This window comes from Cryptotermes secundus, unplaced genomic scaffold, assembly GCF_002891405.2.
Source record: "Cryptotermes secundus unplaced genomic scaffold, Csec_1.0 scaffold48, whole genome shotgun sequence".
In the NCBI taxonomy this organism is placed as follows: domain Eukaryota; kingdom Metazoa; phylum Arthropoda; class Insecta; order Blattodea; family Kalotermitidae; genus Cryptotermes; species Cryptotermes secundus.
Window position 1 is genome coordinate 971,184 of NW_019722965.1, and position 17,344 is coordinate 988,527.

The 17,344-nt window shown below is 41.1% G+C and overlaps 1 protein-coding gene and 1 pseudogene across 1 annotated transcript in view; both read left to right on the forward strand.

The window, feature by feature from the left end:
- LOC117282091 overlaps positions 1-17,344 on the forward strand; it is a 40,722-nt gene that overhangs the window by 18,200 nt on the left and 5,178 nt on the right. Inside the window, exon 2 of the mRNA XM_033750363.1 lies at positions 14,443-15,261. Within this exon, the coding sequence (XP_033606254.1) occupies positions 14,443-15,261 (819 nt within the window). The remainder of the gene's footprint in view (positions 1-14,442; positions 15,262-17,344) is intronic.
- Positions 15,311-15,428, forward strand: LOC111861552 (annotated as a pseudogene).

The window sequence follows — 17,344 nt, forward strand, 5'->3', positions numbered from 1 at the left end:
TTATCGATTCGGCCCTCCATCGAAAAGGAAGCGAACGTCAGAGCCCAGTCTGCTTCATGCCAAGACACACGGTTCCTTTTATATATCAGTGAGCACTACTTTTAGTATTCCCCGATAGGATGTGCTTGCTATACACATATGTCTCGCGGGACAACCTGTGTGGGCCTCTCGTTGAACTCTGCATCAAAAGAACCATCTCTTGCGTAGAATTCGTTTACTTTTACTGAGAGCGACACCGGTCGATTACAAATCTGAAATCGATATTGGATGAGGAATGTCTTAGAGACATACATTCAAGTGTTACTCTTAAAGAGCAGGCAAACCTCGAAGTTCATGCACGGATTATAACTCAACGTTTACATATTTCACACCGTTTCAAATAACTTCTTTGTTTTATGAAACGTTTATGTTATAAGCTCATGCGAATTTTCATTAGAGCTATATCCGCAGATATTCCCCGAATATAGAGACATAGGACAAGAACATTGCATAGAAACCAAGACTGCCTATGATTGAGTTCGGTAAGGACATTTTTAACGAAAATGGTACACCCGTGAAAATAGTGTGGCAAATTAAAATGAACTTGGACGAAACCTTTGCAAGATTCTAAAATGTAAAGATTTTTCACCTGAATATATTCTTCTAGCACTTCTCCACAGAAGAGGGAATTGTATGACGTCATGGCGTGAGTTGTCATATCTGCTGCGAAACCTGCGGCACACATTTTCCCAGAACAGCGACGAAGAAACTGAGAGAATGTGCGAACAGAGTTGGAATAACTGTACAGGAACGCTAAAAAATACCGAGTATCCAAGGCGAATGTTCCAAAATTTCCCATCACGGGTAATATAATTCATTTCTAAAAATTTACTCTCTATCTGAAGATAATAGCTGGCAGATGTATCAGCTGCAGAGTGCTTCGTGTCCCACTGCAGAACTGAGCATGTGGTGAATGCGTTCAAACTGGAGCCGCACCCTAAAGGATAGGCAAACCTGGACAGCCTCTGATTCAGCTAGGCAAGCACACTTTCACTTAACGCGTACACGCATGAAAACAATTTGGCTAAATAAGTATGTTTAAAGAAACCCTTTTCAGTGTTCGAACATGCAATGATTTTTTCGCTGAATTTCTGATTCAGAATAGTTCATAAGGAGGGGACGTGTTTGTGTCATTGTTTTAAAATACGCCGATAGGAAGTTCAGAGTAAATGGGGCGGGGAATGGCCACATGAGAGTTTTGCAGTGATGAAAACAAAAAACAAACTCAATGGCCTTAGTCCGCAAGCGAACTATACCGACCGAGCGGCCACCGCTTGTCGGCGAAGTACTCGTAAGTGCCAATTTAGCGGATAGAGGGTGTCGCGTGGTCAGCGCAACGAATTCCCACGGCCGTTAATTTCGGTTTTCTAGACGAGGGCCGCTACTTTTCCATTCAAGTAGCTCCTCATTTACCACCACGAGGCTGAGTGGCAGTGATGACTGCAGTAATTTATTTGACGAGAACATAAATAACATTAAAATGCACAGAAGCTCACTCAGACGCCAGAAAAGAGGTTTGTCTGGTGGTACAGGCAGAGAAAATTAATTATGAGCTCACGTCACGTGACCAGAATGCAGAACAACGACGTAGCATAGAGATGGCAACGCTTAAACTTTGACAGCAGCAGTAACAGCGCGTTCCCAAGTGCATTAAAAACAGGTTAAATTTCGAGAAATTTACTATCTACCAGTTTGCAACTATTGTCTTTTCGAGTATCTAGAAAGAAAAATATTGTCACGTATTTGGGGTGTGCGTGACTTGCAGATTTATTTCACACTTATATAACTTGTTACTACACTTCACAAACCACTATACAACACGCTATCTTTTCTGCTTCATTTTCGACAGCCGTCTTAAAGAGACTGCATCAATTCCACCTCTCAACTTCCTGTCCCCATTATGAGGGTGTGAATCCTATGTCACATCAGAACCTGGTGATAGGGACAGCGATTGTCCCTGAAATTTCTGTTATTTCTAATACTGATGGCCCGAGAAGATTTTATTCATTATTAGAACCCCACGTGTACTGATCTATGGAGTCGCTTAGTAAAAACATTTGTTAGTAAGACTGTTCCCTGAAGCTAGATGCAGCGGGTTCCCCCGAAGCGCTGGCAGACACTAATCAGAGTGCACTTTGCGATAAACCAAATATTCACAATCTAATCTTCATTCTACATTCGTCCCATAGGGTGAGATATCAAGTGCCACGCGTATAAAATTGCCGACGTTTTTACCAGGTTGCACGGCAGATGGATGATGTAAAACAAGCTGCTCTAAGGATAGAAATGGAAATCATGTAAGTCGAGTAGGAAATACCTAAGTGTGTCAATAGAAGGCTTATTACTTTGGTTGATTTCATACACACAAAAATAGGTCCCTTTTTTGATTGTTAGAAATAGGCAGTTACAATATTACATATGTCACACGCTCTTTGAGAGTGCCGAATGAAGCTACCGTTGAAGAGACACAAGGTGTTATTGCTAGACACTTTACTGTTCCACCAGCTTATGTAGATATGAATCCGTTTAATTGCCATATTTCGAATAAACTATCAAGCAATTAACGAACTCCACGGAGCTGAGCCCTTCTCTATAAACCGCCGGTTGTGCTGCTACTCAAGAATTTCCCAACATTTTATGGAAATCGAAGGGTCATTACCGTGTTCACAAGGGCCCGCCACTGATCGCTATCCTGAGCCAGATCATTCCAGTCCATACCACCCCATTCTATCTCTCTAGGATCCATTTTAATACTATCCAACCGTCTTTCATTCTGGCTTTCCCACCAAAATCCTATATGTATTCCTCTTTCCCCAGTTCATGCTACATTCCCTGCCCATCTCATCTTCCTTTATTTGATCATTCTAATTATACTTGACTTCAACCTCCCGTCACTCCATCTCTTCGGTCCAAGCATTCTCCTGAGCACCCTCTTCGCAAATATCTTTACTCTATGTTCCTCTCTTAATATCAGAGACCAAGTTTCACACCCATACAGAACCAGAGACGAAATTATAAACATTTCTAGACAGAAGACAAAAAGACTAAAGGTTCTGGATTGAAGGGTAGCCAGCATTACCCGAATTCCATCTCCTTTTATTTATGTACCTTCTGAATAAATTTGATTTATTACTGTCATTCCCAAATATTTAAACTGTGTCACATTTTCAAAGGATCTGTTAACTGTCTTAACGTCATCATTTTGCACTTCATTCTGGTAATGAGAGAGCAATATATACTTAGTTTTTCTGCGTTTGCTTCTCGACAAACCTCCTTGCTAACATCAAATAGAGCTTGTGCGTTTTTCTTCATGGTCTCTATGTTATCTCCCAACAGAGTCACATCTCCAGCAGAGGCCAGCAGCTGACGTGTCCCATTTGATTTAAGTCCCACCTGGTTTTCCAGGATCTTCGGAATAACATATTCTAAAGCAATAGTTACAAAGTACCTCATCGTTTTATTCTGTTCTTGATAGGAAAATTATCAGACAAATGTTTAGCTCTACGGGCTTTGGTACCTTCTCCATTTAAACACATTTTAATCACCTTAACTAGTTTAAAGGATACCCAAAACTCTATGAGAAAATTGTACAATTCTTTGCTCCTAATTAAATCCTAGACTCTGTGAATATCTGATACACTGTTTTACATATTGTGCTCTCATTTCTTCTCCATTATCTGACGAATGCAAAAAATCTTATCAGTAGTTGAGCTGTTGCCAATCACAGTGGCCGCGCGGTCTAAAGGTGCGTCCACATTATTCGTGTTCGTGCTCGTGCTCGTGTGACTCGCTATGCTCGCGAGTAATGTGGACGATATGACAAGTCACGAGACAAGCAAATTTTAAAATTTTAATTAAAAACTATAGCCAATAAATTAAAATACAACTACAGCCTATACACACTACGAGTAAATAAACGAATCCTCACGCGCCGAAGCCTGGCGAGCAATTGAAGTAGTGTGGAAGAAGATTTACGAGTACAAGTAAAAGCCAGACGAGCCTCCGGATGAAAACAAGCCTGGCGAGCACGAGCACGAGTAATGTGGATGCGCCTTAAGGTATGAACTGTCTTCGCTTGCTTGGACGCTGGGATCGTGGGTTCGAATACCATTCAAGGCATGGATGTCTGTGTGTGTGTTGTCCTGCGTGTAGGTAGCGGCGTTGCGACAGGCTGATGCCCCTTCCAAGGAGTCCTACGGACTGTGTAAAAAAAATTATGCAACTGAAGAAGGGGCCCAGCAAAGGGCTGAAGAGCCCTTCATGGATTATGAATGAGTTGAGCTGTTACGTCGAAACCCACACTGATGAACCCCAATAATTTTATTTATGTTGGAATCCAACTTGAGATAGACATTGGTTAAAATTCTGTATGAAGTTGATATCAGTGACATCCCATGATAGTTACTTCAGTTAGTTATATCTCGCTTCTTGTAAATTGGTAAAACAATAGACTCTTTCCACTGATCAGGCAGCCCTTCCTTATTCCAAATAGAATTAATCAGCTTGTGGACGTCAGAACATAATATTTCACCTCCTGCTTGAATCTGTTCTGCCGGAATTTGATCACTACCCAGCGATTTATACTCTTTCAATTTTGCAACAGCACTTTCAAACTCAAAAGGCCTAGGATCAGGTACTAACAGCTCAGCTGTATGTATTTATTTATATATAACTTCACTAATCCTATGTACATTCAATAACTGAGAGAAGTAGTTCTTCCACCTATTCAAAATATTGTGGGAATCTGCAAGCAGATTACTTGAGTAAAATATTTAAAAATTGTAGCTATTTTATTACAATATAACATCCGATCAGCCACCGAGCAATGGAAGAGGGAGGTTAAAGCCTAATAGAAGGTAACGGGGATTACGATAAGAGAGTGATTGAATTGTAAGCAAAATAAAATGCCTCTTTTTTTTTTTAATTCCAAATGGAAAGTAGTTAATTTGTCTGTGTAACAGACTTTCCGAACGGATAACTGTGTTATGCGCATGCTAATGGCCGCAGTACAAGGGACTTTTTTTTATTATTGCTAGTGGGGTGGGACTAAGTTCCTTGTACTGCGGCCACTTCTGGCCTATTGTACCAGCCCCAGATGATAGGTAAGGGTGATTGTGGAGCAATTGGTTGAATGAAGATTGGCAGGGGAAGTACTCGGAGAAAACCTGCCCCAGCGCCACTTTGTCCACCACAAATCCCACTTGACCAGACCCCGGGATCGAAACCGAGCCGCCGCGGTCGGAAGCCAGCGACTAACCGCTTGAGCTATGGCGCAGCCTTACAAGGGACTTTGTCCCACCCCTCTAGCAATAAAAAGTACATGCTACACAACTTGTACAAGTTTCATTGAAATGCGAGGGATCCTTTATTTTTTCATTCCTTTACACTCTTATTTCGCGCCACACGGTACAGACTTCAATCTCTACGTCGTCAGATGGCAGACAGGGGAGAATATGTGTATATATAGGGTATAGACCTAGAAGTGTACATAGCAGTCTAGATTATTTGCGTCCTGTTATGTAGGGGAGACCGGGGTTAGTTATTAAAATGAATTAGTGATCTTTTTTCTGTGCTTGGCTTGTATATACGGAAATAATACAAATCCACAATGTTAGTTACTACTTTGGTTATTATAGCAATATTTTTATGTTATCCCTGTAATTAATTTTTAATAAAAACCTTTGCATTTCACTATGACTGTGCATAATGCAACAACGTGCCCTAATACTGGATACGTTGTTACACTGCATGGGTTATATTACTGTCCTGCAGCAATGCTAATGCATCTTCAAGTTTTACTATATTTATTTGATTAGTATATATGTATATATTATAATTACAGTCACCATATTTGAATTAATAATATACGCTGCGTTTGCGTTCAATAAAATAGACATGCAGAGTTTGGAGATATGATTACTTATTACGGATACATAATATTGTGGAAAATAAATACATCCACAGCATCACATCTGTCTGCACACGTGAATGTCAGTGTCGTCATCAGAGTAGAAGCTCGCTACAAACACAGAAATCGCTGAATCCGACGCAAAGGTCGCGGGCCCATTTCTAGCACGTAGATTACTGGAGGCACACTGCAGGGGCTCTGAACATCGAGTGAGGTTCTGCAAATTCAGTATCTTCCTCTTCAGACGAATCAACTCCTCGGATTTTTTTTTAATTTGAATGTTAAAGCGTTTTTTTTTGTCATTTTGCTGACAGCAACTCATTAGATACACAGAATTACTGTTTTTTTGGACTTTTTCCATTGTCCGGAATTTTAGTTAACAGAGGAAACGAGAGGACACGACGTTTCGGAAACTGGAGCTGTTTCCGTCTTCACGTGAGAAAGGAAGACGGAAACAGATCCAGTTTCCGAAACGTCGTGTCCTCTATTACCTAAAATTCCGGACAATGGAAAAAGTCCAAAACTCCATTAATTCTGAGTATTCTTTTTTTAGATTTTCAGGATTTCATGACTGCTCCTGGTTGTCACTGAGCAACCTGTTACGTTTAGCTGGCTTTTCACTTGCCTGTACTGCAGCTTTTACTGGAGAAGTACTCAAAAACAGCCCTCGCCCTGTTTTCTGCATGCGATTCTCTTAGAGCTACGCTTTAGAAACAGCTTACATTCAGCAGACCGCTGTCTGAAGTTGATAGACCCATGTTTAAGCCTGATCTTGAAGGATGAGTGGTAACATCCAAATTCGAGCTTGAAGTCTGAGTATAAGAGAGTTCAAAATTTCCAAAGTTTTTATTACTGTCTTGCAGTAAGCTGTCAGTAATAGCAGAAGGCAAGAAATAGTAGTAAGAACACGTGCATGTGTTAAGCGGCCATATCCAGAACTGATATAACTTGGTGTGTGTGTGTGTGTTTATTTGAAAGCGACTCGTTCACTAAGGATGGGAAATTGTTAGTTCTCCACGATGGCTTCTTAACCATGCGTCAGACGCGCTATTCACAAACTTCGCGAAAGGTCCGTGAAAGGACGTTTATAAGGGTTCCTCTTTGTGGGCAGTACGTCGTGTAAAGACAATAACACCGCTCCAGTTTCTCCCATTTACTCTTAGAGAAAGATGTGACTGACGATTGTTCGGAAGAAGAAATAGAGGTTAGTATTTCGTAAACACAATATGCCTTATGAAATGCTCCACGAACAACAGAAAATCATCTCATATCTCCAGTCAGACTTATTATTATTATTATTATTATTATTATTATTATTATTATTATTATTACGTCTCTATGACCTAAATACAAACAATTATCAACATGCATACAAGCGGCGTGACACAAAGGATCGACTCACGTGAGGTCCGTGACTTCATTGCCTGTGATTGAGGGGGAGGTCAGCGAGGTCAGGGAGGTTTGATAGGCAGCCTCTCTATGTGCGCGTTGGTGAGATGTATTTACGATTATAACGTAAAAAATAAATATTATTTCCATCATCACTGCATTTCTGAAGGGGAAACAGTTTTATTTACATTCAGAACCTGAACGCCTACCACAAGGATTTATTTCGGAAAAGGTTACTTCTCATTTCTAAAATCGATTATAAAATTGTTTACATGAAACTTGCTTCAACTCCTGTCTTCAAGTATTTTATAAGATTTCTGTAGCGTCATAAAATTCACAGACTACGTATGGCATGATTTTCTTAGATTGGAAGCTTAACCAAAACTTCCTTTGTTTTCTCCGTATGTCTGCTTATGTCTGGTGTCTCTGTTCCTTTTCCTCTTGTGCATAATCAGATGTAATACCGAGACACACTGTTACACTGCAACAACTTACCCCTCGTTACAGCATTGTGTTTCACAATAAATTACAACAACAAAGACATGTGTAACAAAGCTGGAAAGTAACTTCCGGTTATTTTAGGCAGCTAATGTTCAGCTGGGGCACGCGGTAGCGCAGTTAGTTGAGGCGCTATGCTACAGGATCAAAGGTCGCGGGTTCGAGTCCTGATAAGGGGAAATTTTGTTCAATTTACCAAATCATTCTAGCCGCACTATGGCCCTGGGGACGACTCAGCCTCTGACAGAAATGAGCACAAGGAATCTTCTTGAGAGATGAAGGGCGGCCGGCACGTAAGGCTGACAAAGTTACCACCATTTGTGAGTCGATTGTCTAGACAAAATGTGGGAGCCTCGATGTCTCAGAGCCCTATGGACCTTCACGTCCTGTTACAGGGACAGCTTTACTTTTTACCTTTAATGTACAGTTGGGGGAGAGGTGGCGCATGCGAAGTAGCGTCACATGGTTCATTGTCTTGTAAACTGTCACACAATTGGTCACCTAGTGTTTGTTCCTGTCTATATAGAGTGAGTTATGGCGTATTGTGCTATTGGTAATTTCGCCAGCTGCGAAATCCGTGCTGCTGTGCTCTTCCTTTACGCTAAAATCATGAGTGCTGCGGAAATCCATCGTGAATTATTCGCGATTTATGGCCAAAATGTAACGAGTGAACAAAGTCTGAAAAAATGGCGTAAAATTATGAAAGATGGTTGAACAGATGTTCATGATGAAGGGCGAAGTGGTCTGTCGGCCATCTGTAGGGAGTGATGACCCTGTGACCTTTCAGAAGTGTTGAGCAAAAATTTTCATGTTAGGCTAGGCTACCACAAGTTTTGCGCGAGATAAGTCCCGAAAATGCTAGCGGGTGTGCACAAAATGGAAAGAGTGGCTTCGGCTTTTGCTTTTTTAAACTTATACCACTAAGATGGCGACGAATTTCTCTATCAAATCGTAGTAAGAGGTAATGAAACTCGAGTTTCATTTGTGAATGCTGAAACCAAAGAACAGCCAAAGCAATGTATGTACACACATTCACAAGGAAAGCCGAAAAAGTTTAAAAATATATTTTATAAATATTAGCTTATAAAATATTAACATGTAAAATCCCTTAACATTAAGGTCGTTGTTAATTACCAATGACCAAGAAGGTATGTGCCGCTGTAGAATGTCAACCTTCTGGTTTCTGTACTGGGGCGGTGTATCACATTTGTAAAAACTGTAATGGTGTATAGCTTTACGTGCGTGTACTTCGTAATATGGGGTTGCGTGTTGTATTATAGTGGTTTAAAGGCTTTGTTAATAATGGCTTCTGGCAGTAGCCAGTCTGCTCTTACTGACTTGTGCAATATTGTAAATAAGTAGGGGCTAATTATTGCAACTGTTGTGTACTTATACCCATATTATTGTTTTCCTGTTATTTTATTGTACCTACGCGATTTTTAATTGTGAAAGTGGTTCCAGTTTTAGTTGTAATTTTAATAACCATGCATTTAGTAATAAAATCTCCCGAGGGTGATCAATACATCGGAACCTGTCGTGGTGACGGTAACAACAAAGTTAACATTGTAAATTTACTGATTTTCTCCCGTGTAGAGGCGGGCTGGACTACCCCCGCCGTGTCCTGCGAACGGAAGAACCACTAAGCATCTCGGAACGGTTGATCTCTGCCCAAAGACAATGGTTTTATTAACATTGTTGTAGGACGATCCCGGATATTAGCTTATATTATATTACTGTATATTAGTTCCAAATTTGCATGCGTAACCACCCGCTTTTGCGTAATATATCGCCATATTATCTCATCCACTGTACTACTCCTTCTTTTCTAGACGCTGCAGTTGCGGTCAGAGCTGTCTAACTGTAATATCCTAGAGGGTTAGTAACCATATTCTGATCCGTGGCGTGAATAATTAAGTTCCGGACCCATACATCTTAAAATATGTGCATTTGCCTTCATTACACAAATATGAACTTAATGACAAATCACCTGTGCATTTCAGTGGGACTGGAACCAGCAATATCCATGCGTAGATGGCATATGGAAGCGGAGGAAAATACACCGGGCCCGGCCTTTCTTCCATCGTGTATTATAAAATTGTTTATTCGTTACAGTAGAGATCAGTCCTGNGTCAATACTTAACGACATAATAGTCCATTCTAACTGGTTAACGTGAAATTTAGAAAAATATACTCAAAGGAATTTTCGAGAAAAGTGATTTCAGATGATTCGGATAAAGAATAATTTTTGGAATCGTATATTACCTGCTGACACTTCCGCCATCTATCACTCTGATAACATGTAGGGCCAAAATTGAAATTTGAAAGTGTCTGTGCCTCTCAGGGGAGCGAAGCATCCACTGGGTACGGGCATAAAGTAGGTTATGTGCACATGTATACATGCCCACACACATACGTATTTATACATATTTGTGTGTCTTATGTGTGTAGTAAATATAGCTATACATATATTCAGAGATGCAGATGTCTATATATTGTATATATACAGCGTTGCCTGCCCATAACTTGTACTCCGTGCAGGATGCAATTGTTATTATCACAAATCTATCGTTTCGGCACGCTGTAACGCCTAATACGGATTGACACGATGTCGCAGTTGTACAATATTGTGAGGTACTGAGACCTACATTAATCTGAGATCGTAGTTACAAACTTGCGTCTCTAAGGTGACGTGGCATTTGAAGCTAATATAAATCAGAGTTTGAGAATTCAACAGCCAGTGTTTGTAGAATGGAGTATTTCATATGGAAGAAACGTAACAGAATTAGGCCGGACTTGTTTTAAGAACCAAATCGAAGCTTCGACTTGAATTGTTGCTTAACACTTTCAAGCTGCGAGCTCCTGTATCCCTGTGTATCACTGATTTGCATATATTATCACAACAGAAAGCTCCCTCGGCATTTGGACGCAGGAATGCGTACCTTCCCGAAAATCTGTTTTATAAGTTACCAAACACAAAGCCCGTCCACTCTACGAACAATGGTACGTCATACTTTCTGTAGGCAACCTAGTCTTTCAGAACATAACAGGTACGTTCTCCTCGTTCAGAAATGCCCTGCCACTTGTACAGTATGAAATTTCATTACGTTATTTATCATCATTTGCCACATTCCGTGAAATGGCTTTGCAGTCCGCCAGTAGACCTGTGCCTGAAACTGACGAGAGTAGTCGAGGATTATGCTAGGAAGCATCACTCTGATTTGTACAGGAACTTCTTTAAATATGTGTAATATACACGAAAACTCAATTCATGAAGTTAGCCTCTAACAGAAATGAGTACCAGGAATATTCTTGGAATATTCTTGGGGGTAAAAGGCAGCCGGCGCGTAAGGCTGACAACCTTGCCACCATCTATGGGTCGATTGTCTAGAAAATGTGGGAACCTCAATATCTCACAACCCACAACCCTATGGGCCTCCACGGCCTGTTACAGGGATAACTTTACTATTTTACGGACTTTCTCATGGGCCAACATCTACTTAAAAGGTAAAGTTGTCCCTGTGCTTAATTAATTAAGCGTTGTACCATTAAGAAGTGTGAGGAGTGGAGGTATAGTTCAAATATTCTTGACCACGACACTAGGTAGAGGTGAGTGGTCAACTGCACTCCCCGGCCGCTTTACTCTGGAGTAAGAACTACCGATATTCAATGGACAGGAGACTGGGTGAGCCCCAGAACCAGTCTGGACGCTGTGCAGCACAGGCAAATATCTTACCATTACCGGGAACCGAACTGCGGCCGTTCAGTCCGTAGCCGATCACTATACTGACTGATCTATTCCGGCTCCAATTCATCGTATAAATGTCCTAATTGAATCTGTTAGCTAGAAGAAGGATCATGCCTGATTTTTTACTGTTTCCTTTTCTTTTGTTGTTCATAACTCAAGTAATTCTTCTGTGTGCAAAGGCAACACAAAGTTACAATACCATGAATAATCCATTTAATTCGAAAAAATAAGAAGTCATGAAGATATTTTTCTCATCAATAGAATAGAATGCAGCCTAGTTCAATGCAGTCTTGCTCATAAGAAAGCTGCGAAGGCAGATACATCTGTTGTGTACACTTTAAGAGCCAAATCGAGTGAGGCTGAGGGTCTGCTTCTGCAGCAAGTGAGACAAGATTCGAAGGGACTAGACTCAACCTGGACAGTATATCCAAACAGGCCCACTGGAGAACCTCTTGCACGTTGTCGCCAGCTTTTCATAAACTCTCACGTAACAAGCGATTCGTGTAATCCATGAGGAGTTCTCTGTGTATTTAATATAAATAATCACGTAATGTATAAAATGTATTTTCAGGTTTTGACAATATGTTAGAAGCAGCCATAGGGATGGGCTTCATGACAAAGAAACAGAACGTCATTAATTAACCCCAGCTTTTTTGCACATAAGCTTATTGAAACGGCTGCTTCATAAGAACTACACCTTAAAAGCGATTAGTCAAGGAGTTACCTTTAAACAAGGATAGCAATATCAAGATATCCAAACAAATGGAACGCCAAATGAGTTTCTGTCAAGTTTAAAACATCTTATTGTTTAGCATATCCCAGGTAAATCAAATAAACTGCATGTGTGTCTCGCTGAAACCGGACGACTGCATGTTGTACGTACCTTCACTGGCAATACCCTTTGTTTACCTTCCAGACAGTGTAACATTGCATCATCTAAATGCTGGTAAACATGGAATTTTGTTTCCTGCGATAGGTAACTAATTCCATGAAAATGTATTAGTGTAAATGATAAATGGTTACACTCTGCTATTATTGTGTCTAAAGAAACACACTACTGCCACGTATAAGGGATTGCATGACGAATAATTTGTGGGTTTTAGATTTTATGATTTGATTGGATTTATTGGACGCCTCTAATCCAATTACAGTTGATTATAACAGCTTACGCATTGAACTCCTTCTTAACGACGTCTGTTTGAGGAACCGCTCCCTGTTTTCTGAATCTCGGGCTGGTCTCTAGTCTCTCGAATTCTGCATCTCTTCTTCTTTACGACTGCTAGGCGGTCCGCATAGAAAACACCACGCTGAACACTTCCTCCGTTATCGTGTAGGTTGTCACGAGAATCTTGTGTTCTGCAACACAATCTTGTGTTTTGTCATCTGGTAGCGATTCGTTCGTGCTGTCTACTGTAACGGAAACTACTGCTTACTTAGCCGTTGCTAATCATCAAACGTCTGGCTCTGGCTCCACTATTCCTGCTTTCAGGTGTCATGTCACAATACTCTTCTAGAGCATTCACAATTTGAAAGTTTTGTTTCGCCTCTTACTTTTATATTGAGGAGCAAGTTCTCATTTCCCAACAAAGGAGTCAATTAACTACGATGAATTCTCATTTTTATAGTGTCTGTGGTCTTGAAATTAAAATAATTTTAAAATTTGTATTAAAATGTTGGACATATATATCACACTCCTGCTTTAGGGAATAGGCCGCGTAGAATGTCAGGTTTCGACGAGCATTGCAGTTTTCATCTTCAACGCCATTGTGTTTCGAGAGGGGGTCAGGGCTGGCAGCTGTTATGTAGATCTCATAGTGAATGGTGTACCGGAAGTGATGCCTTGAAACGCTTCCCATCACCTGTTTTGAAGTAGGCAGTAGATGATGCTTCTATGCATTTGGTTGCATTACGAAGCTTTAGCAAACTGCTTTCAATTGCAGAGCAATTGCTCGTAATTGCGAATACTGTACTTCGCCCATTCAGTATGTATATATGTAGGAAGGATTCCCAAAATTTTAAAAGATGAAGTGGGCAAACCACTAAGCATCTCGGAACGGTTGATCTCTGCCCAAAGACAATGGTTTTATTAACATTGTTGTAGGACGATCCCGGATATTAGCTTATATTATATTACTGTATATTAGTTCCAAATTTGCATGCGTAACCACCCGCTTTTGCGTAATATATCGCCATATTATCTCATCCACTGTACTACTTCTTTTCTAGACGCTGCAGTTGCGGTCAGAGCTGTCTAACTGTAATATCCTAGAGGGTTAGTAACCATATTCTGATCCGTGGCGTGAATAATTAAGTTCCGGACCCATACATCTTAAAATATGTGCATTTGCCTTCATTACACAAATATGAACTTAATGACAAATCACCTGTGCATTTCAGTGGGACTGGAACCAGCAATATCCATGCGTAGATGGCATATGGAAGCGGAGGAAAATACACCGGGCCCGGCCTTTCTTCCATCGTGTATTATAAAATTGTTTATTCGTTACAGTAGAGATCAGTCCTGTTACTGTGAACTAGCAACTTTAAGTGATAATTATAGAGAATTTTGCTGGTATTGTATCGGGCAGGATTTATTTGCCACAACAGACATATGGCTGACCAGTATCAAATCTCTTGGCTTTGCACAATTTTACATTCAAATTTGTTTAGTATAGGCGATCTATAACAGCCGATGATATGTTCCCTGGTATCACCACGCGAAGCCCTCTTCGAACCACCTGTAACATAAGCTACAATAAGCTAACAAACCATACACCACCTAACAAAGTAAGTTTTTGGCAGCGGACTCAAACAAGTTTCTGCATCCTTTCGCTAATTGGAATTACATATATTTGTGTTGCAGGTAGAGGTGTGTCCGGGCGGCACGCCATCATGATATCAGACGGCCGTGGTACTGCCGGTTCCCCTTCTTCCCCGCCTTGTAGTGACTATCATCACCAGCACCCCTACCAACAAGCATATCAGCAAACCTCGTATAAACATCCCTCACATTCTCACCACAGTCACCACCCTCCAACCCCGTCCCCACCATCATCGCTGTCATCAACAGCATCCACAAGTGGTTGCTGTAATCTCTGGCGAGGAATCTGTTGCCACAACGGCAACAGTCGACAGCGGCGGCGAGGAAGATCTTCCTGTTGTTGTTGCTGTTTCTGCCCTTCATCGGTGCCCTCTTCAGCCTTTACAAGTCTTGGGGTATGCGTCCTTGTCTTAGCATATACCCTCTTAGGTGCCTTTACGTTTATGGCACTTGAAGGCGGACTAAGAGACACATCACATCTAAGTTCAAGTAACGTAGATACTACATCTTCGGGCAGACCTTCCACGTCAACATCGTCCCCATCGAATTCTAAACCAACCAGTGACAAATCAGTAGTATTAGGCGAAGAAATACGTTCAAAAACTGTCGAGAAGTTGTGGAGCATAACAGAAGACTTGAATATTCTTTACAAGGACAATTGGACGCGGCTTGCTGCACAGGAAGTCCTTAAATTTCAAGACACACTCATGCGGAATCTTAGAGGTTATGGTAGCGGCGGTGTGATCCTGAAGACTGGAGGTGCTGCCGGAAACGGCGGATCGATATACTACAGTCACCACCACCACAGGTGGTCCTTCTCGTCTTCTTTCCTGTATTCGCTGACTCTCATCACCACAATCGGTAAGTGTACTGTTCAGACAACTTCTCTGCTTGCATGGCTATAATTCGAGCAAACGGCCATACCATGTTGAAAACACCCGTTCCCGTCCGATCAACGAAGTTAAGCAATATTGGGTGTGTTAGTACTTGGATGGGTGATCTCTTGGGAACACCTCGTGCTGTTGGCACTTCATTTTTGGCCGCACCATAGCTCAAGCTGTTAGTCGCTGGCTTCCCACCGCAGAGGCCCGGGTTCGATCCGGAGTCAGGTCAAGTGGGATTTGTGGTGGGCAAAATGGCGCTGGGACAGGTTTTCTCCGAGTAATTCGGTTTCCCCTGCCAATCTTTATTCCACCAATTGCTCCGCATTCACCCTCACCTATCGTCTGGGTCTGGTACAATAGGCCAGAAGTGGCCGCAGTCTAAGGGACTTAGTCCCACCCCACTAGCAATAAAAGAAGCTATAATTCAAGGCAAACACAGACTTGTGTGACAGTTAAGTGCTTGGTAAAGTATAAGTAATTAGTAAATATCACGACAGGCTCACTGTACAATTATTTCATGATCCGAGCGGATAGCCTTTGATGATAGATTTAGTGTTCGGTAATTTAAATTTTGGTAAGATATACGATATGCATGATGTACCAAAAGTTATTGAAAAAATATCTTGCCCTTACCTGGAATTTGGCTCCGGCTCTTCGGCCGTCCGATCTGTAGCCTAATCGCTATACTGACTGAGCTATCCCGGCACGATACGAAAAGATATAGCAGGTTGAGAAATTGTGACAAATTATTGCAAGTCCACATAACCACACATGCGCATGGAACACTACAAAAGTTTGCACATCCACTCCAGTAAGTCTTGTGAAATCGGTGCGTAATCTACAGGGCTGGGCTAGTGGCTCCGCACACGGCTTCGACATTGTCCGCAATTCAGGAATGCTTCGCGGCCGGTTATCGTGCGTCCTCGCTGTAAAGTGTTCTCACAGGTAAACGAAACAGTGTGTCCTGACTCTACAGCTCTTCGGAACTCACTTTACCGGCATAGGATACGAGGATAGCAATTGATACAATCATTAAACGATTCGAATGTAAAGTGAATCGATATGGAACATACCAGATATAATTTGGTTTTCATTAGATTATTATTATTGTTTGTTTGTTTACTTGTCTGCATTATTGTGTTTTTCTCCAGTGCTTGCCTGTAATTTGTCTTTGACTTTATGTTGTGTTTTTCCATAATGTAATTACTTATATCTACCCTGTGTTCTGTCTGTAATTGGCCTTGCGGCTGTTGACTCGGCATATAAATAAGAAAGAATTGAATTGAATTATTATTTAATAAGATAAAAAATGTACGCGCCATGCAAGTAGGATATATTATTTTATACATATCTTTAAGAGAGTGCTGAAATAGCGCAGTCGGTGTAGCGACCGTCTATGGGCTGAATATCCGAGGTGTCGGATTTCGAATCCCTGTAGGTGCAATATTTTCTCATCTCCACTTAGTGCAGACCGGCTCTGGAGCCCACCCAGCCTCCTCTCCAATGAATGACGTGGACTCTTTACCTTAGTGTAAAATGGCTGGGGCGCGAATTTACCCACTCACCTTCAACTAATGCCGAAGTAAAAAATACATGGGTCTGTACTTCTACTCCACAAACATCTTCATAGCGTAGTGCTTAATTAGTTAAGGAAATGGGCAACTTTAACTTTTTTTTTACAAATTCTTAAGAAATGCTACGAAAATTATATTTCGTATTTCACAAAACGTAGTATTGACTCAGGTAAATGTAGTTATATAATGCAATTCTTCTTTTGGCTTTCCCGCTACCATGCGTTCTCCGTTCTTAGATTTCAGTCTGTCGAGATCTCCAATCCCCTTCCTTCAAATTCCGTCCGTCTGTCGCCATATAAGTAAATGAAAAATTGTATTACTTAAGTCAAATCAAGGACCATGTCAATAAATCAATGTGCTAGTCAGCTGACCAAATATATATATTGTAACGTGTTTCGTTACTGAAGACGCCGTAGAGATGGTTAATTGGTTTATTTAACAATCTACAAATAACGGCTACAATTAATTATCACAATATTACGGGTT